This window comes from Bombus pascuorum, chromosome 6, assembly GCF_905332965.1.
Source record: "Bombus pascuorum chromosome 6, iyBomPasc1.1, whole genome shotgun sequence".
Classification (NCBI taxonomy): domain Eukaryota; kingdom Metazoa; phylum Arthropoda; class Insecta; order Hymenoptera; family Apidae; genus Bombus; species Bombus pascuorum.
In genome coordinates, this window is record NC_083493.1 from 15,153,576 (window position 1) to 15,175,820 (window position 22,245).

Sequence of the window (22,245 nt, forward strand, 5' to 3'; positions counted from 1 at the left end):
ATAAAAAAAGCGGAGGAAAAACAGAAAAAAGATGGAAAGAATACACAGCAGGCGCGCGTGCGCGCGCCAAATTTCGATGCAAAACGTTGGTTTAATCGAGGTTGTATCGTGCCTTTAAAGTTTCGTTTAGATCAGTCTCGTTGCTCGAACTCGAACGACTTGAAATCAAACGGCGTAAGTAATAAAACCGAGTATGGAAACTCGATGAAATATTTTATTCGCTTTTGCATTCCGGTCGAATTAGTTAACTGCGAGCAATTTGAAACCACTAGTCCAGTGTGAACCTGTTACGTATTTCGCTCGCTCGAAATATGAATTTCAAGTTTCAAGTGAAATTCAAGTCCTTCCAACTACTCAGCTTTATATTTGTTTTATATTTGTATTATATATAGTTTCGTATTTATCGATACTGGTTCCCTAAAAAATTGTCAAAGTAACTGTTATTTTCGATTCGCTACATATACCAGGTTTTTATTATTATTATGTAACGATTATTTTTATTATAATGAAGTACGAATAAAAATACATTTAGAATCGTGGTATTAACGTTTAGCATTCATACGTATCCACTTCCTTCCAAATTAAATTATTTGATCTCGGACTACTACAATATAATTCAAGTAAATTGACTAATCGTAACAGGATGCTGGATTTGAAAAGAAAGAGAGAGAGAGAAAGAGATCCAATTGTCGCGTAATTCTTTATTCAATGAGATAAAAGAATCGTGCAAACGGGATTTCTTTTGCCAGGATTCGATTCGATATAACCAGCTTCCAATTAATCCTGACAACACCTCGGAGAATAATGAGCACCGAATAATCATCGCGGCTTTCTGTTTTAATCGGTTCGAGCGCGTGCACACACGCTAATCGCCACGCAGCCCGCATAAAATTGAATATCGATTAAAATGGATCGTCGATAATCGCGGTTCGCGTTTGCTAATTTTATCGATTCGACGCGCAATCACTTTGTATTGGAACAGTCTATACTCTTGTTTCTATTAATAACAATAATAAATCGTTTTCATATGTTTAACGATATTCTACGCACCTAGAGAACTTTAAGAAAATTATTCGAATATGAATATTCGAGGACTGGAATATCTCAAACCATCGAACAGCGAATGAAAATTGTAACATTTCTTACTACGTTGTATTATTAATTAGCCTTTGATCTATATCGTTGAGTATTTCATTTTCTTTTTTAATATCAAAACGTACGTATAATAACAGCGATAACGATCATCGATCATTTCCATCGCGCCGAACATGAAACATCAACCGATATAAAATACCTGAAAAATAAGTATTCTAATGGGAAAATAGCAGTGAAGCGTTTGAAAAAGCCAATCTGCATTATTAACTGTGCAGAGCAATTTTCATATTTTTCTCTGGGCAACCACGGCCGAAATTCGTATCTTGCGTAGGTGTATCACCAGGAAACTCTTAATACAGTACAAAAAAACACGATGATATCATGGCCCATTGAAGTTAACACGATAATCTTTTTCCGTCAGAATGCGATTTCAATGTCGCGACTGAAGGCTTAATTATTATGGATCGAACGTGTAATAGATACTGTTGGTATTCACGATATTCCATAGGCAATATCAGGTACAAGAAATCATCGTTGCGGAAGACTATCACTGGTTAGCAATCGAAGCTACTCTCTCGATCATAAGCGCTCAACCAATTTTCCCCGATCTCGCGGTTGCATTCGGTTCGATCCGGGTCAAGCGTTTCGATCTAGCGAGAACCAAGATTACATTTATCGGGTGCAATTTACCGCACTCCCAGACCGATCTTGTTTACGTTCGCGGAGAACAAATATTAAAGCGTGCCGCGTCATCAAACTTTGGCCATGCAATAAGCAAATTGTTTCTCAGGAATACAAATGGATCGAGAACTAACGACGTTGGTGGAAAAAGGGCTCGTGAAATAAGAATTAACCCTCTGCACTGCTACATCGAGTGTGACTCGACATCAGTTTTTATCTGAGGAGCTCCTTTGTCGTGTCCCACTCGACGTTCTTTCAAGTCCCACCTTTTAGTGCGAATAAAACTGGTATTTAAGTGAATTTGTTTCTTCCTTTATTTATTTAAATTGTCTTATTTTTTGGTTAAAGTAAATTTCAGATAAAGCACTTAAAAGCGTTGGGAGCTGCTGGTAACGAAATTGAAATAAAATTTGAAGTGCAAAGGATTAAATAAAGCGATGGATCGAGTAGATCATGTTGCGAGTTTTGAGTCTAATCTTTGGATATTAACGATGTTTCATTTGATGGATGTAACGGTTCTTAAACGACTTTGATCTTTTTATATTTGTAAAATAAACGAGATAATAATTTAAAGATTGGACTGGAAAATATATCTGTTTACTGTTGTATATCATACAGTTGTGGATCATAGACTTATACTCTTTCTTATTCTTTTACGTCGAATTTACGTCAAATGAGATAATAGATGCTTTGTTATTCGTAAATATTCGTTAGAAAATTTCGTTTGATTCGTTAGCGAACTTGTTAACGTTGCATGAAATTTTACAAACAACGTTAATTTAATTGTGCGAGAGAACATAGCGGCGAAGTGACAGGATTGCAAAAATAGCGCGAGCTGCTCGCGTGCAATACGCTTAAGCTGTGCTCGAAAAACGTTCAATTATAACGTGATAAATTAAATAAATTGATCTACTCCAAAACATCGTTTACCATTTACTCTACATTTTACAACGTACAAGTGAATATCTCTAATATATTCCATATTTATCTGTTACCATTTATTTTACCATTTATATCTCCGTAAACGCGTTCAACACCGAAAGGTCGTAATATTCAGTTGATAAATGACTTAGAAATACATTTTTTTTATCTCTATTTTTCGCTTTTTGACTGATTTATTATGAGAATAATTCTAAACGAAGACAACTGACTTGACCCAACTGATACCGTCTTTCTGCCGCGTGATTTCTGATCGTCCTTGACTCGATTAAAGTTCGACTCGATCGCGAGAAACCGCTTTCGACTTCATTGTCATCCGGTTTTCAATCACCTTCCACGTATTCTATGTATGGTAAAACGTAATTTATCGATTATGCGCATCGATATCCTTGATTTTTGGCTGAACAATGGATACCCTTGGAGGATCGCGATGAATCGCGCCGGTTGTCCCAAGCTGATCACCTTAAATTTGTATCGCGATCACCTTGTTATGGGAGGACGCGGCACGTTTTTCGAATAAGGAAGAAAAGAGAACAGCCGATCGCGATTGGCTAGAAACAAGCTCCCATAGAAGGGCTTGTCTGCTGTCCCACTTTTAAGCGGCGCTTACACGCGCCTGTTCCCTTCATACGCATACGAGCTGTTTCATAATACGATCAAGGTCCTCCAGGTTATACCGTACTGGAACACGTCCGAGTATCGTCATCGAATTCGAAAAAACGTCCGCAGCAAGGATACCGTTGACGTTGCATTCGAATTTTGTCGTATACCGTTGGAATATCGTCGTGACAAGCGTTTAAGATTTGTTCATATTGGTCAAGCAAAATTACAAGCAATTCGGAATGACTCTTGACCAATTCGGGCTTGTTAAACGTTATTTTGATCAGTCGTGTTACTCAAATTTAAGCTCGTACTCGTATGAATCGTGTAATTTGGACGCAAGCTCGAATTGAAGGAACGAAACGACTCTTACAATCGTTTTTAAAACGTCGTGTGGATCCATTGCGGGATGAGCGAGACGTTATACAATACGTTCGGATGTCTCGAAAAATGTCGACGATGATCATGGTCACGATGATAAGAGCTCGATGTAAGGCAATGGATTTCGCGGAGCAAAGAATCGAGAACGACCGTAATCGATAGAGCAAACGGCTAATAATTCGGTGAACGATTCGCGCGAATAACAATTCCACCTTCCACGAAGTAGATTTCAATTGCATATATTTGGGAAAAATGGCAGATGATGCTAATAGATCGGATGTTCTTCCGTCTTAACTTTCTTCGCGTGACGCGGATGTGATGAGATTTTGAGTTAAAAATTTATAGTTAATTGAACGAAACGGCTAAGCTAAATTGCGACGTGCAACGACGCGACGTTAATTAGAGTTTTTATCGGTGTCCGGCCTTCATTTATAGAAGCTGAAAAAGCTAAAAAAGCAACTCGCTCGGACGAATAGCAACGGGAAAGATTCAAATCGTTGCAAATGTTCGCGTTAATTTGCATCTTCAACCTCGTCACGTTTTGTATTCCAATGTCGTTAACTTGCCCCGAAACTAGGTCACGTCGCAATGTTCAACCGAAACGAACGTTCCTCGGATGAAATAAATTTATTCGTGAGTTCTTTGTATACCGATGTTTCAGCGCTGTCGTGCTTTGATATCGAGACTTCAATATCATTTTGCTAATTTTGCTATTTTTGCTACTTTTTCTTCAAAGCATTTCAATATCTTCGTCCGACATATGAAATGCAAAATTCGAAATATAAAATTATTAAAAGGCTAAAATAATCAAAAGGTTCGTAGGAAAAACGATCGTTATTCGCGGTTGTCTTTCTCCAGGAGACCAAACGAACACTGTAGCATCTTTTATTTTCGTTTAATAGAATTCAACGCTTGAAACATGCCACCATACCTCAACTTGGAAATTTCAAATCTTGAAATTTACAGATTAAAAGATTGAAATCGAAATGTAGAAATTTTGGAATTAAAAATCCTCACCCGCAGGTGCAGAGTTCGCAGATGCATTGCTCCTTCAGAGGGATCTTGGACAGTATGTAGTTGGGTAGTTTTCCGGGCTGAACATCGTCCTCCTCGAGGGAGTCAGGCGTCTGATCTCCTCTCTTCGGCTTGTCATCAAATCTCTCCGGTTTATCCTCCGGTCGGCTCGGTTTTCCAGCGGCTGGCCTTTCATCGGGTTTCCCGGGTCCCTTTGGTTGCTCATCGGGTTGCGTCGGTTTGCTGGCGCCTGGCACCGTTTCATCGGCACGCGGTACCTTGCCAGGTCTTTCCTCGGGGCGACTTGGTTTCCCTGCCGCGGGCACTGGTTTTCTTGTCGGGGATACATAGTCACGAACTTTTCTTGGAGTCTGTGGCCTAGGCCCAGTATATCTGGAACCAAATATTTGGAACGTTTAATAAGTTTCATTTTGCTATTTTGCGAGGAATTTTCAAACTTTCATTCGTCTCTTTCTTGACAAATTTGATTGGAAAAGAAGAGTTGGCCGCGAGATTACAAAATTGTTATATTCCGTATGGACTTTAAAGAAAATTCGAATCAAACAAGCAATACATAATAGAAGTTGAACGGAAGAAAAATTTAGATGTGAAAAATGTATAAAATGCATACAATATAGAAAAATATACGAAAGTGAAGTATTAAATTTAATATTTAAACGATGAAAAAGTTCGTATCTTTAGCTTCTATTTCCTCACTGGTACGAATAAAAATCTGAATTTGCGTAAACGTTCGTAGTCCAACGATGACGCTCAAAGAAATACGTTTCTTCGTTTATACGCAATCTAACAAGCGATATGTATAATATCGATTTTGGGAAGTATCTATAAGAAATTCGTCGTTTTGCACCAAGTTCCCCCGACCTCCTCCCTATAAAACAGCCAAGTATACACTCGAGCTGGCAATTTATAGAATACTCGAAGCTTCTACGCTGCTCGACTTTAATTAAAATCAGTTTGAAATTTCAATATTTGCCAAGCCAACGTCGTTTTCTATGCCTATCGACTGCCTCGAGTCGATGCTGCCCCAGCGTCCTCAAAAGACGCAGCAATTTCCACACGCTCGAATAACCTATTTTCTAGCTAACTTCTAAATCTGTATACCAACCTTTCCCCGGGACTCTGTTCTCGTTGCGGAGGTCGGCTCGGCTTCCCAGCTGCTGGAATCGGTTTTGGTCGATCGTCTTCTCGCAGTCCAGGGATTCCTCGTGGATAACCAGGTCGTTCCGGCGATCCTTTCTGTGGAGTACCAGCTGGAGATTTGGGAGTCGAGGTGGTGAATCTGTCGAACCTGGTGTCATCAACGACATCCCGCGCTACCATACTAGTCACCTGCTCGTTGTCGATGAATTCGGTCGTTGACTTGGTGACATCTCTCTGCAAGCACGTTAGAATGGATCACGTTAGACAAGGTTGCAGGACGAAACGCGCGAGACACGATTAAGTCTTTAACGTAACGCGAGACGAGTTAACTCGTCATCTCTCGGATACATGATCTCTTGGATGCAACAACTTCTTTATTCATACACAGGCTCGTAAACGTACTCGAACGGTTTCACGCAAAACTTTTAAGAACATATTATGTACGTTATACGATACCTTTTAGAGTTTCGCTAGTGTCGTAACGAGACACGAGCGTCGCGATTCTATTAGTAAAATTTCAAACTAGTCTGAAAATGAATATGCATAGACGACGTTTCAGCCACGACAGGTTTCTTATCAAGCGTACACGTTATAGCGACCTGACAAAACAAACGGCAACGATATTTTCTATTTACTGCTGCACCGGTCAAGATGATAACACAGTTTCATCGTACACACGATTCGGTGGATGTCGAAGAGGTATACAACAGATCCAGCAGAATACGCCTAGCTGGTTTTGGAATCGCGGTGCCTGGAATATGTCTTCGTGGTTCACCGAGAAGAGTACTCACTGTGTCGTCGTCGGAGAAAGGTCGATGAAGTTAGAAACGTTATTAGCGAGAGCTGACGTTGAATTCAATTAATTCAAGTGGCTGTGTGCAGTTAATATAACCATAGATGACTCTCTGCGAGAAGATTATACCAGGAAGTCACCTAGTCTCCCTGTGTTCGCCAAGCGAAGGTAAATTAGAGCGTATCGTAATGTTATTAGTCTGAGTGTCACTCTATCTAATGGGTAGTCCATTTCAAACTTAACGGAATACACCAACTTCTAAAGTTAAATTGCATAATGTTTTTAAACGCGTGCGAACATTTATGAATCTTGAGCGGTTCCGTTGCTTTTAGCCTGGAACAGGCTCGGAAGCTAAATAAATTTCCCCGGAGCAATTTCGTTGCGCTTTGTCAAGGAACTCGGCCCTTCGTCACGCGTCTCCGACGCTGCAGACAATTACCGGAGGATTCCGCTAATCAAAACGGTTATCACCTTACTAATTACAACTACTTTCACGGCTGGCTCAAAGCAACCGCGTTATTCGCCAAATGGATCGTAGCGACTGTTCTCTCGCGCTATCTCTTGTCGCGTTAATATCTCGCTTAATTATTAACTATTTTACGACGATCATTACAACAGCATTTCACAGAGAATTCACGGTAATGACAACGAAAGGAACATTCGCTTAATGTTAATCGCTGTTTTGATTGAAACTTCACAGCATGTTTAGAACAGGACATAGCAAGGTGTCATAATGTTATCCTTGGGATTAAGGATTGGACATGATACCAAAGACATAACGAACGCACGAAGTAGCAAATTGTCGGACTTGAGAGTACCCAAGTTAAACACGAAACTGCTTAAACTTTTTGGGCTTTCGAACTTTCCCATTTCTACAAACGTTTCACATAGCAACAATTCTCGAACTATAAACTAAACGGCACAGGCTTTGCACTTGGAATTAAATAAGAACTTTTGTACTTTGAGATATTCGAACTTTAAGAACTCTACGAAACGCTAGAACTTTAGAACTGTGTACTAGTCGAGCGTTACACATATTAAGCATTAACAAATTTAATTCGTTTGTTAAATATCCGGCTTCGCGAGCCGTGTAGAAGTCTTAACGCACCGAAGATAGAATTAACAGGGTAGCAATTAATTCACACGTAACGGAAAATTGCTACGTTATTTGATCACGGTTGAAGATTTACGACACGAAGAGCACCTTGTTCGACCGATATCTACGATTTATGCAGCTGAAGTACGTTCGTTTGGATTCGCTGGAACGTAACCTTTTGTTTGACTTCCGTCCTGCACCGATCATTTCCGATTAAATCAACGAATCGCGATTTAAACCGATGTTATACCAGGACGCTGTCGATCTTCCTCTAGGACTTTTAACGACGTTAACGAAACGAGTTTGTAAATTATCGTTTCTATCTCTTTTTCTCTTTCGCTTCAGCGTGGATCAAACGTTTGTACAGAATGATATTTGTTGGATAAGAGTTATTCGAGTCAAAAAAATATTTGAGGTAAGCTAAGTAATTCGTAAATTGCCAAATTTTATTACTAGGAATTCTGAACGATTTACATTTGTAAAAGGACTATTTATCTCGTTATTAGTGACGTGATAAACGATGAAATATGTCCTGTAATAGGCAGCTCAGCTACCGTTCCTTTTCTACGAGCATGTAACTCCTATTCATCGGAAGACAAGTTTGTTCAACTAATGTTAATGATCTCAGTTGTGACTATCGCTATTCAGTAGCATGCGTGTACTAGTTTATTTCTGCAAGTTATTTCGCTGTTCATTCTATTAGTTCATATACCTATGGGCCGTTTATTCTAAAAGCGGTGTAAGTCCATTTTCCTTTGTCGTGAAGTACCAATGTGTTTGCGTTTCCATAGATTGAAAGATCCTAATCTGCTTACTTTGTCTACTACCCTACGGTGTTTCGACTGATGTAAATTCGTCGTAAAAATTCTTTTCTCAAGATAAATAAATTATAAATACCTTCTTCCTGATTCGAAACAACTTTATCATAGGATTATTCGAATTATCTTCTCATCTTTCTTTTCTTTTTTTATTTCTTCTTATTGCATCTAAGGTAGATATTTTTCCATTCTTTCCTTATTACGTCAAATGGTGTTTCGTAATATATTACAAAATTTGATTATTCTATGAAAAGTTTAAGATTGAGTTTTAAGATATTGATAGTTCGATTATTCAAATAACTATATCTTATCGTGGACTCTACACTGTTTGCAATATGCAACGACTGCGACATAACAAATGGTATCTGGTCGTTTCCTCAGAGACGACGCAACTTGAGGGAACAAAAGATGAAAATCGCAGAGGAAGAAGCGATAATTGAAAGTCAGACGGTCACGGTTTATGACGCGATTTCGCAGTAGGTTGGGCGGAAATCGATAATAGGAATGCCGGCTCGTATTCTATTCCATTGTTCGTTAAATACCGACATTAAACGAACTGCAAAATACCATAGCTATGTACTTAGATTAAAAATGACGATGCGACGACGCTTAGCTAGACGGAATTCAGGTAACGTGAGAGCGGAACAGATGGCGTTTATGCACACGTCTGCATCGTATCGCATAGCCCGAGCTACTTTTGTACCCTGCACCTACTTCTTCGAGGATTCGGTTTCCGCGTTCATAGACATCGAAGGTGTCCTTATAACAGCTGAATAGCCAGGCGCGCGTGAAATGCTCCAAAACAGATTTACGTTTCGAGTATTTGCACGCTGAAATTCCGTTCTTGACGAAATCTCTTCCTAGAAGATATCGAAGGAAATTAGAATACCGAAACTCCAGTACTGAAATCGTTTAACGTTTTAGCGGTCAAAATCATCGAGGAAATCGATCGATCGATGATAATTTTACGTTCCTGCGAGATAATGAGAATGTTTTGTAAAAACAATTACAAATGTATAACTTTATGAAAATTAGTTGCGAGGGTTGTAAGAGGAACGTGATAAATTAAGAATCACATGTTGACACTGACAATCCCCTGGGTTAAATTAAATTAAACAATTTTTAATAAATTAAATGCAAAGTTCAGGGAAGATTATGTTACTAAGGTTTGGACTAAAACGTGAAATTGAATTACCACAAACAGCCGCTGTATATCTAAATAACATGTACGTATGAAGAAAAAATTAGAATAAATTTCGACAGAGCACTCTTACGGTAGAATTACTTGGAAACGAAAAATTGTTCACGGATTTTCAGCAAACGCTCGGCGTTGTGAAAACCGGCATTGTTCAAGGGTATGCCGTATAATTAGTTCTCGAACCAATTGTCGTCGATTCCACAGCGTTAGAGGTATTCTACCATTATTCGGTGACACAACGGAGGTCACACATAACCTGGAGGATCGCTTATCGACCTCCGTGTGCACGACGCGCGACAAGCTCGCCAAAATCGCTCGTTGAATTATTTAATGCCACGCAACGAACAATCGCGCGTTCTGCGAAATTCACGGCAATGGCTATCGCCTTTCACCATCCATGCCATCGAAAACGATTCAATTTAACAAACAGGAAATCCTAGTTATTTGGAAAATGAGAACTTCTCGTTGAGAAGTAAACGATATATTTACGATAAGTACGAGCGTGTTGCATTCGTATGAAATTTTCTTGCTCCAATACAGATTTCCAGAATCAAGCATTTTCTTCTTAATTACGTGACTATTGTATAGTCGAAGATATAAATGCGTAGCCGACAGCCTCTGTTTGCTTTGAAATAGCTTCACGTATACCTCTTTTCGGTTCGTTAGCGTTGATCATTGTACTTGGCAGGCACGTTCGTTCGGCTTAACGTTGTAATTCGATAACAAGGTAAGTAAAATTCGCTAATAACGTAAAGCGGTCCTGTGTGCCGCCTTTCGGCCGTAGGTTCTCAACAAAGAGAACTTTTGTCGTTTACCGGATCAATTTTCAACGATTTTCATAGGGGAGCGCCGAACGACCCGCACGATAATCATCGTCATCATCCTATTCGTTCCAGTCACTGTGACGAACGATCGTGTAATTAAATAAAACGAACAACAAACACGTACACTGGCTAATCGTGTAGCTGTATGTTGGAATTAAGAAATTAACAAAAACAGAAGTTAAATCAGTTTGGATTTTCGGAGGCTCGTGACGAGTTTTCCTGTCGAAAGCTCTTTGCAACTTTCCAGATAGTAACGTGTTAAGCGAACGAGTACAGCGTGAAGCAAACTCGTAGCAACAGCACGAGTCGAGGGAACACGATTATGCGAGTTTGTGTATACGCCGACTAAAGCGTGCCTGGATGCAGGCAAAATACACCACACCGTCAGCGGCTGTTTGCACATTGAACAATCGAAAACAGGGCTCCTTGCACCTACTTTCAGAAGGACACCTGTCGTCACGCGACGAGAAATTCTGTACCATGTTTGAGATGAACACTAGGTTATTTCCAGAGCCAAGATACAACGATTACGTGTAAAATATTCAGAATATACTCTCGATAATTTTTAACGAATTTCTACGTAGATCCGACTTCTTCAGTTATGCTCAGAAGAATGAGACATTTCACAAAAATCGGCTGGTCTACTTATTACAATTACCGAGTCTAGTCGTCGTCGAACTTTACCAGTTGTATCGTAAAATGGTAATTTTCATAACTAAAAAACATAACAATAACATAACAATACGTTGGAGTAGTTGTAAAGATTATCGCAATGCCAGACATCAGAACTACGATGAAACTGTTCGACTACAAGCTCTCTTTGTTTATTGCGAGTCCAATTTATTTGCCAAGATCTTTTGTCACGGCGTACACAACAAACAAATTTGATAAGAAATAGAAAACAGATGACCGTTAGATGGTTTCGAAACTTCTACTGTCGTCTACAGTAGCTCGAGTGCGGTATTCTTGATGATAAATTTCCTAGCAGATCGAATGACCATCGTCTAAGATAGAAAATATCGTTGCTCTAATGTAGTTTCTTAGGCGGTCCGAAAAAGCCCATTTATAGCGACGCGGATCGTTCCATGATGAAAAAGAAGGCCGAAGGCTCGAAATTGGCGTCATTAAATCGGTCAGAGTCAGAGCGGAGCGTGCATGCAATTAACTCCAGTGTTCTCGTTAAAGACGCTCAAAGAGTCCGGTTTCGATTGTTACGTTAATTGGATGGAAAAGAAAATAAAAGGTTCGCCGTGAGCGGCGGTTGAATTTCGCTCGGCGTATGTATACCTGTTGAATTTACCCTGCTTGCCGCCACGATGGAAGAAATTGATATTCATAGGGATATACGTGTGTGTGTGTGTGTGTGTGAAGAGAGAACCGAGTGCCAAGTATTTCATCGACCACCACGAGACCTCGAAACCGATGTCACGGCTACCAAACGAATCAACGCTATCGATAGAATCTATCTCCACGTAACTAGACTTCCATATCGATTATTCTATGAACCATAAAGCGATATACAGTGTGACTGACGAAAGTATTTGAACGCTCATAGAATATTTTTATGTAAATAGATAAATTTAAATTTGGAAAAGGAAATGGGATCTGTAAATTCATTTGTAACAGGATCTTACACAAATTATTATTACCCAGCAATATTTTTAAGCTTATCTTGTGACTATATCGTCCTGTCAATCTCGAAAAATTTAATCCGGTTGTAATCTACGAACATTTATATCTCAATCTCGCTATCATTTTGGCCAAAAAAAAAAAAGGAAAGATTTTCTACGTTTCTACATCAAAATTGAAAAGAGAACTTTTATGCGTACGGTAATAATTTTGTTACATCTTCGTCGAACTTAAGATATGTTTTAACGTTAGAAAGATGCAAAAATTACGAGATATCATGACTGAAAGACGACAGAGATCGCTACTATTTATTTACGTTATATAAGGTATTTTCGTGACCTGTGTATATTTGCAGCAAATCTGTTTTGATATCCAACTTTATCAGTATAATCACAGTAATCACATGTCATTATCTGCTAATGAAGTTACAAGAAATTTTGTACTATACGCATAATATATCCATAAAAGTTTTCTATAGTAAGACGTTGAACTGCTTTCGTGGATCATTATATTTCGTTTAATCTGAAAATCATTCTAATCGTTCTTTTGCACAATGCATGAAAAATTTTATCGAAAAATACGGTGGTTTACGAGAAATCAGGTCGATAAGACGATCCAAAATAAGATTCTCTTTATCGTCTTGCTGAAGACTGGAGATTGCGCTTTCACAAAGTTTCAATCCACTTTGGCGAGATCAGTTTCGTCAGTTTTTTCTCTCGTAGCGAGAATTTCTCGCATCACATGCAAACTTCAGGCCGTTTTTTAATTTTCGATACTTTCTAGTCTTTTTGTTCCTCTTCTTCTTTTAACGCGCGTTTCTAATCGAAGATCAACCATTATATTTTTCGAATACATCGTGAGCTTAAATCAACGGGATGGTACAAGCGAAATCAGAGAAATTTTATGGTTCAAAATAAGACGAAAATCAGGAATAACGAAATTACATGTACATATCGTGTGTATTATATAAAATATTTTGAAATTTCATTAATACTGTAGCGAGATACGACTGTCGCGATCGTATGGATCAAATTCGAAATTAATCTGAAAATAAATGCAGCAGGTACGAGTTACAAGACTGAAGGCAAAAAATTAGTGTACGGCTACTTTACGTAACAATAATAAAAACATAACAATGTATTAAAAATGGCCCCACTGAATATCGCAGCACGTACTAGATATGATGTAGCTCCTATCTATATTCTCAAACTTCTTTCAAGCTTCATCGTATTCGTGATAATTATCGGGTTTCATTAGAGTGGAATTTCAAAATGTTTCTTATAATATAATCATAGTTCGTAATATTATATTATTACTCACATCATCATAGTTGAAATCTATCTCGAAATAATTAAATATAATTAATACTATAAGTAGTCTCATTAAGTACATCGACGCTAATTAATGTAACTGTTAATTTACTTAAATATGTATGTAAATTTTACGGACTTTATGTCATAGTAACGAATATCTAATTTTGTCACTCTCATTTCTCTTATCTCAACATTTATTTTACGTTTCCCAGGTACTGAACAATTCGATTTGTTTTAAACTCTGTTAATGTAATTATGACACTTGGATCTCGGTACTAATGAAATTTAAAATTATTTTACGTAACATACATAACATATTGATAAAAAAGTTTCGTCAGCCTCTGTACATCACGAAGCAGATTAGATCTAGGCTTTTTAAACAAAAATCATATATTTCTCCCCACGAATGAACGCTGTTGCACGCGTAAATACCGATCACGTGAAACAAATGAAAAATATAAAAATAATCGAAGAGTACAACATGATTTTAGTTGATGCCTGAAAGGATATCTTTATGTGCTGTTACACGATGCAAATGGTCGTTCACAAATCTAACGATCTGTGCACGATGTTTGCATTTAGTGGCGCGAATGCTCATAAATTTTACAGCTAGATTCTCGTTTGATAATGTGTTACTGAAAAACTGGCATTATCAACCTAAGCAAGGTTACACGAGCAGGTACGGTATATTTTCTTGGAATTCCATTCGTTATACGCAGGCTGGAGATCGTAAACGATGACATCATTCACGTTTGGGCATTGATAATTCAACGCAATCGGAATGTTCTGCTTCGATTATACAGGAACGTACGTCGTTAAGCATTGGTGAATACGTTACTTATCTGCCTATACGTAAAATGTTGAATCATGTGACAGGCGATCATGACTATTCAATATAGAAGCAAGTAAGATGAATCGAGATGATTGTGGCGTGAAATACAATTGGTTTCGCGTTTAACGACCAATGACATCACTTCCAAACTTGGTCACTGTGTTTCACGGTGATTGTTTGTTACGTATCGCGTGTGTTCGTCAAAGGCTATCGCAGGTGATTAAGATACACGCGATCACAATGTATAATGTACATTAACGTTCAAAAGTATTCGAATTCTTCGATCATTACGAAGAAAATGGGAAAAACACACGTTCAGTTCCAACATCGAATAATTCAGAAATACGATCCATTGACAACATATTGAATGTTAAAACTTTCCCTATAAAAAATAAACAAATTGGAAAAATGTCACCCCTGCGAAGATTATCATCTTCGTATTGAACTTGGTCCCGTTATTAATCGCGATCGTTTTCATAACATGTAACAACTGTCTTGTTCGTTAGAGGCGCTCGAGGAAAGGAACGCAACGCGAGACGAAGGAACCGGGTCAAAGGTTGGCAAACCAGTTAAACGACGAGCGTGACGAATTGACGGACAGATCGAGGTTCGCAAACGTGGAACTCGGTCGGTCGATCAGAGTTTAAAACGAAGCGAAAATCGAGATGAGATCACTTCCAAACTTGGCCACGCTCGATGCCAATTATTATCGCTTTACATATGCTCGACCGAAGTCGATAGCAGGTGATTGCAATTGCGTGCACGCGGCATACGTCACTTGGTATTCCGTTGCCTCTTATTAGCCAAATGCAAGAACAGATATATTCATACTCGTTTCATCGAGGTATTACTCGATTGAGTTAATAACTGTTTACTGCCGTGGAGTTTGAAATTGTCGTGCTGTGAACGTAACTTGCCTCGGGGATTGCGGCGCTCGAAAGTGCTCCGAGCAAGAAAATCATTATGCGGCTGGTTCCTGCATCAGGCTAAACGTTCACCAGCCCGCGAACGGAAATATTTACGGTGTGTCGCGAATGTCGCAATGAAAACGAAATCACGGTGTTTCGTTTAAGTGCTGTCGGTGGAAGAAGCGAGGCTGTACAATTGATTCAAATTTACGTCATTTAAGACAGACAGAAAGTATTCTGACACTTATAGAAACCTTCCATAATATTTTTAGACTGATTTCACATTTGATCGATATCATCACGATGGTCATGCGTCATTACGACGTTAATGAAATTTCAGAAAGTTTCGTATAATATTCGTAAAAATTTTACATGATATATCATGTATATAGTAAAATATATTATTGCCATGTTTTTTAATAGATAATTTAAATTTATAATTTAGTAATTGCATAAAAAGATAGTTAACGTTGTTTCTAGCTACTAATTGATCATTAGTTTAGACACTTGGGTCCAATTCACGTACTATAAATTCAGCCAAGTGTTCGAATATGTTCAAGTACATGCTACATTAACCAGATGACGAAATAAACGATTAGTCGAAACGTCCAAACAGTTGTTCGTTTTCATTAGGAAATGTTATTTAGCAACGAGTTGGACTACGTGTCGTGAGATAAAGTAAATCGTACATCGCCTCGTGCAAGCCGTTCGACGTTGTTATTGGTGTTAATTGAAACGCAAGCAAGATTTATCGGCAAAGACGTAAATGTTTTTGACGCGTTCCGTGATTGCAGAGGACGCTGTGTAACGTGGTACTATAATTAGTCGTGAGGAGAGACACTGTGTGAAACACAGATACAATTCTTTTTTTCATATTTTTTAACACTACAGCTGTCCTTCATGACAGAACAGCCTTTTGCATGTACGTCGAAGAATATCGATAACATAAAATGGAACAAGCACGTTACTGTAAACCAGCGCATATCGTCTTACGAAAGAAGAATCGTTATGAAACATCGTGAGTACGAAGCATCGCGATATTTTGGCAATTGGAATTGTAGAAAGAGTTTCAACTTTTTCGCATTGCAGATTGACCCTGTATCAAGAAGCATTCTCCTCGCTCTCTATGTTTCTCTCGGTGGTTCTGCTGGATCGCTGGGTTGCGTCAACTTTATTTTTAACCGAATAACGCGCGAGAACCTGCGACCTTCGCCTGGTTTGGAAGTGAAAGTACTCGACGAACTTCTTCCGCGACTGTCTTTGTATTTATTTTATTTCCCTTGAAACATCGGTAACTCGATTATATCATTCGCTACACTATGCTGAACTCACGCGTTCTACCGATATTTATTTACAGCCAATAAAATTCTTTTCCTATTCGTGAACTTAAGTACTTGAAAGAACTTCCTCGAAAGAAAGATCCTCGTTCTTACCGTTATCCTTCCTTATTTGATTCTCTGATTTACTCATACTTTGCTACTACAGCAGAATCTTAATTATCCAAACTATGTAATCACGACACATGCGCAGTCTTGATAATTCATTTTTGTCGAATACAGCGCCACGAAGGGGGAATATCTAAAGATTCGTTTCTATCTAACGCTATCTGTAATTATGGAAATACTTGCTAAAAGTATGGTAAATTTCCATTACGAAATCATAATTGTTAATGACCGAAAACATTTACACAGTATCGCGCATATATAAATGCTCTGGCAATCGATCATTCGTTCATTCATTAATCAATGTTCTAATAATCAAAGTTCTACTATACGACGATTTATCGTACTCTTATATGACTATTATTTCATCTTTACGTACTATGATTGAACCAAGTTTTACGCAAGATTTTGATTTCATAAAAGTACAAGGAAGCATCGTTTAAATGAAACGCGATTATCTTTCGAAGAACAATCTCCGCCATTCTATTTCCTTCCTTAACAAACCAAAAGATTGACCAATAGTTTCACGTTGTTACTCACCACATCTTTACGCGTGTCCGTTGTAAACTCGCTGATGACACGTTCCTCTAACACGTTACGAACGTCCTGCACCGAGGTGAACGACGACTGATCGATTACGTAAGAAGATTCCTGAACTATATCAATATCCATGACATCCTTCCTGGTGTCCGTCACATCGTGTTTCACGACTGAAATTTTCGTCGTATCATCTTTCGGCATGACAGAACTTGGTCTGTCTTTAGGTTCGTCTCTTGTGGGAGATTCTCTTGGTCTCTTTTTTTCGTCTACTGGTTCCTTCTGTTGGTCAGCCGGTTTCTTCTTCTGATCTTGCGGCTTCTCATACACAAACGAACCATCCCAAGTTGACGCGCCTGGTTTAGTCGGTCTCATAGATCTATCCACCGGACTTTTCTCAGGACTCTTAGGACGTCTTTCAGGAGATTTTCTCCCGTCTTCAGGTTGTTTTCCAGATGGTGATCGAGGAACCTCTCTTCGAAGTTCTCTTTCGGTATCCGCGGTGCGTCTTTTATCGTCGATTTCATGAAATATCGTTGTAGAGACCTTGGACGAATCAAAAACTTCGGAATCTGAGGCTAGAGTTCGTTCAAGCGTCGTCGACGTGACAAATTCAGAAGTCTCCATTGTAGAATCCGATAAAGTGATAGATTTTTCAGTGAGATATGTCGGTTTCTTATCTTCTGGCAATTTTCCATTATCTGCTGGCGACTTTCGAATAGGAGCTCGTTCATCGGTAGGACGACGTGAAACGTCCGTCGATGGTTTCTTATCGGTAGGCTTTTTCACGGATTTTTCGTAAACAAACGAACCATCCCACGTTGAAGCACCTGGTTTGGACGGTCTAAAAGAGCTGTCAGTCTTACTAGGGCTCTTAGGACGTTTGTCAGGCGATTTGGAGTCTTCTGGTTGCAACACTTTATGTTCCAACGTTTTCTTCTCGGGACTCTTAGATCTATCTTCGATCGTCACAGACTTCTGTATCGTCGTTGGAACGCCGTTACGAACAATTACTGTCTCTACGGAACTCGTGGAGTAATCCACGTTCGACGAATCGGTATAACTCTCGTGTGTGGTAGACTGCTCCAATACAGTGGAATTGCTATAGACTTCTGAACTAGTGGATACTTGCTGAGAAGTATCACGAATATCCAAAGTAGTATCACTGACGTGCTTTCTCGATTTCGGTATTGGACTTTCTCTCGGTTCAGGTCGAATTTTATCTGCCGGTCTATCAACGGATTCTCTGCTAGACGGTCTTTTCGTTTCTGGCGATTTCTCCATGACGAAAGTTCCATCCCAGGTCGACGAACCAGGCTTGGTAAGCCTGGTATCTCTTTCTTTAGGTGTCTTGTCGGGAGTTTCTGGCCTATTCGATGTTCTGCTCGATGGACGATCTTGGCGAGCAGGTTGCACGTCGTAAACAATCGTCTCGTGTACGGAAGATAAACTAGAATCTTTGACATCGGTGAAACTCTGTTGACTCGATGAATGTTCGACTACGTAAGCCGCTGATGAAATTTCCGCCTCGTTTATCGAATTGTCCTCTGTAACGTCGCGAATGATGATGGAATCGGTTGGCCTTCGGCTATCCGGCTTTCGACGTTCATGAACTTGAGGCTTTTCGTAAACGAAACTGCCATCCCAAGTGGATTGACCAGGTTTGTAACATCGCGAAGTAGTGTCACGGGTAACTGATTTTTCCGGAGTTAATCGTCGAGGAGAACCTCCATCTCCGGAATCTTCTTCCATAATTATTTCAGAAACAGAGGTCACCTTTTCGCTAGTCTTTTTCTTCTCGTCGGTGGATGTAGCGTATTCCACGACGTACGAAGACGAAACAGACTCTGACATACTGGAGATATTCTGCTCCTCCGTGACGTCTTGGACATCCACGGAATCGTGTCTTTTCGCGCTCGTTCTAACCACAGTTTTCTCACTCGATAATTTCTTACCGCCATCCTGTGGTTTTTCGTATACGAATTGTCCGTTCCACGTTGAATCACCGGGTCTCGTAATTTTTCCTCCTCTAGTAGACGACGATCTGTCTCTCAAGATCTCCGTTTTACTAACAGGTTTTCCATCGATGTAAATTTCCTCTGTGACATCTTTGCGTTCTTCCGAGATGAACCTCGAAGAGTCCGTGCCGCCTTGTACCACGTGGACAACGTTCGAAGATTTCTTTTCGTAAGATCCGTCAGAACTTTTCTCCTTGAAATCCGTTCTCTGTGTTGATTCTATAACATTGTCGCCACCAGGATGATGAAAGACAGAAGCATCTGACACGTTTCTTTTTCTCGGTTCTGGTGTTTTTTCCACCATAAAAGTACCGTCCCACGTAGACTCTCCAGGTTTCGTGTATCGAGTCGATCCTTTTGAGTATACTTCCGTCGTAACTTGCCTCTGTCCTCCGGCAAAATCGATCGTGTCCTCAGAAACCTGTTCGTGAATGTCGCGACCGATCGAGTTAACGTTTCGATCGAAACTTTCGATGTTAGTCGAGCTAGAACGACCCTCGTCGATGATAATTTTCGAGTCCTGTATTACCGTCGACGATGAACGCTGATCGATAAACGAACTCTCAGAGATTTCAATGCTCGACATGCTCTCTTGTACATTATCGGTGTTAACTTTGGACATCAAGCGATCTACTTTTGTCTTGTCGAGACTGTCCCGGTCTGTTCGAGACGTATCGACGTTTCTCGAGATGTCCTTGTCTTTAGTCGGACTTTCGCTAATAAACGTGCCATCCCACGTAGACTGGCCAGGTTTGTTGCACCGCGTGACAACGTCGCTAATTTTGTCCGCTTTTACGCTGCTCCTCGCTGTGCTTTCGCTAACAGTGGCGTTGGAGGAAGAATCGAGGATGACCTTGTTACTGGCGATTCTGACATCATCCGTATGTTTAACTCGACCTACGTCCGAGGGTACGACCGTGGTCTCCTTGTCAATGATGCGACTCTGAGTGGCTGTTACTCTACCATTGTCATCGAGTTTTTCACCTGACTCGTGAATCCTCGAGATATTCGCGAACGTTTTTCCATCCTTGGTTGTCTCTTCGTACGTTTCTTTACTGGCTTGTTTGCTTTCGTACGATTTTGATGACGTATGTATTCTGGGAGCGTGATCACCGTTCACGATACCGTTGGAAGTCGTCGACTTTGATAGCTGATCGTAATAATCTCCCATCGAAGACGATGTTTCCACGACCATCGAAGAGGATATAGATTTCTGAATAGTTTCTGCTCGAGACTCGCTGCGACTCTCGGACGATCTACTAACTTGTTCCAAGGTTTCTCCTCGATGCCCATCCGAACGTACCTCGACGTCCTTAACATTTTGTGGACTGTCACGAACAGTTTTTCCCTGTTTAACGGACTGTATCTGTTCTTGCGCTATAAAGTCCTGAGAACTCTTACCCGTTCTATATGTAGACGTACTTTGACCAACAGTCTGAGGAGCAGACTCGATCACCTTAATTACGTTACCCTTGGAATCCATGATAACCTCGCGACTCGCGCTGGTTACCTCGACGACGCTGCTCCTAGATTCGCTCTCCATAATCTGTGTCGCTTCCTCGACCACGCTCGTCGACGATACCATCTCGACCGTCTCAACGGTTGTCATATCCGAAGAACTGGAAGAAGTCGTGGCGACTTCCTTCGAGCTCCCCTTGCTCTTTCCACTCGTCTTCTTGTGTATAGTCATTATAACTCACTTGTATTCACAGTCGTATACCGATCTTTCATGCGAGTGCAACAACACGAGGTAACGATTCAAAGGGCAAACTCGCGTCGCGCACCGAAACCGTAGGAAAATAGACAAAAACCGAGAACTATCCGTATGTTTACTTTCTATCACGATAGGAAACACGCGACTCGGCGATCACTCGAGCCGGACTGAAGCTTCACTACGACCGGCCCCGTTTGCAAACTCGTTTCTCTTCGTCCCTCAAGGCTCGGTCTATTATACCGTGTATACCAACGATTATACACACTCTTCGCCTTTTCCACTGTGTCTCTTTGTTTCTCGTTTTCTGCGTGTCTCCGTATAACGTATACGTGTGTTAAATCTGCGTGCCTCGGTACAGAACGCGTCGTTATAATGGTAAACGCGGGAGAAAAGATTCGTTTTGATGTTCTCCGTCCGGTACCGCGAGTCGATGTGGCATCGACGATGGCTCGCTGGCCCTAGTGACCACACCATACACCGTTGCTCTCCGTCACTACCATTGCCACGACGTACGCGAACCACGACTCTTTTGCCTGGAGAACGCCGATCCGGCCTCCCTACTTTTCTCTCGTATGTCGCCCGGCGTGGGATGTTACCGCGTATTCGCTCGTGTCTCGCGTCCGTGTGCGTGCACACGATCCTTCTAGCCGATTCTTATTGTACACCGTTCTCGAGTGAGTAGGCGAGATACGATTCTTCCTCTCTTCTTCTTCTTCCCAAACCGGGTCTTGTCCTCGTTCTTCTTTGCCCGCTTCGCCTTTGCCCGATCCTCTTTAAGGATAATCCACCTCCAAACGTTCTCTCGCCGTCTTTTCCTCCGTTTTGCATTTCGCTGTGCGAAAAATCTCACCTCGAATCGTTCATTCTGGTGAGGCATTTTTACCGAGAAGCAGAATGTTTCCCGTTTCTGTCAACGTCGCCAGACGACTAAAAGCGACTTTGCTAATACACCACGCACATACACGTGCTTATGTGCATTCGTTAGAAGAGTACACATACTGTATCAACAATATTGTATAACCGCCTGCAGCGCGAGCGTGTCTATCTACGTTTCGTTACGCTCTACGGTTATTTGTCTGCTTCAAATTATGAGTCTGCTTTGACTGATCGTAAAATTCGTTCTAGCTCCTATCGACGTTAACGTAGGAACGTTGACTCGTAAAAGGATAGTTGTTGTCGAAGAAAAATTTTTTTATTAAAAGTACATATGTTAATATTCTCGCATTCTTAATTTGTAAACCGCGAAAGACGA

The 22,245-nt window shown here is 40.3% G+C and overlaps 1 protein-coding gene and 1 long non-coding RNA gene across 3 annotated transcripts in view; one reads left to right on the top strand and one right to left on the bottom strand.

Moving 5' to 3' along the window:
* LOC132908054 (titin) overlaps positions 1-22,245 on the bottom strand; it is a 47,332-nt gene that overhangs the window by 16,067 nt on the left and 9,020 nt on the right. The window contains exons 1-3 of one of the 2 annotated variants that reach the window (XM_060961617.1): positions 17,265-21,781; positions 5,837-6,105; positions 4,714-5,103 (exon numbers count right to left, since the gene is read on the bottom strand). In XM_060961617.1, coding sequence (XP_060817600.1) covers positions 4,714-5,103; positions 5,837-6,105; positions 17,265-20,969 — 4,364 coding nt within the window. In that variant the 5' untranslated portion in view covers positions 20,970-21,781. Of the gene's footprint in view, positions 1-4,713; positions 5,104-5,836; positions 6,106-17,264; positions 21,782-22,245 lie in introns of those variants that run through there. The other variant, XM_060961618.1, reaches the window with a different exon arrangement.
* LOC132908100 (uncharacterized) lies at positions 14,982-16,661 on the top strand. Its single transcript, XR_009658302.1, has 2 exons — positions 14,982-16,300; positions 16,372-16,661. It is a non-coding gene; the product is annotated as an uncharacterized LOC132908100 (long non-coding RNA).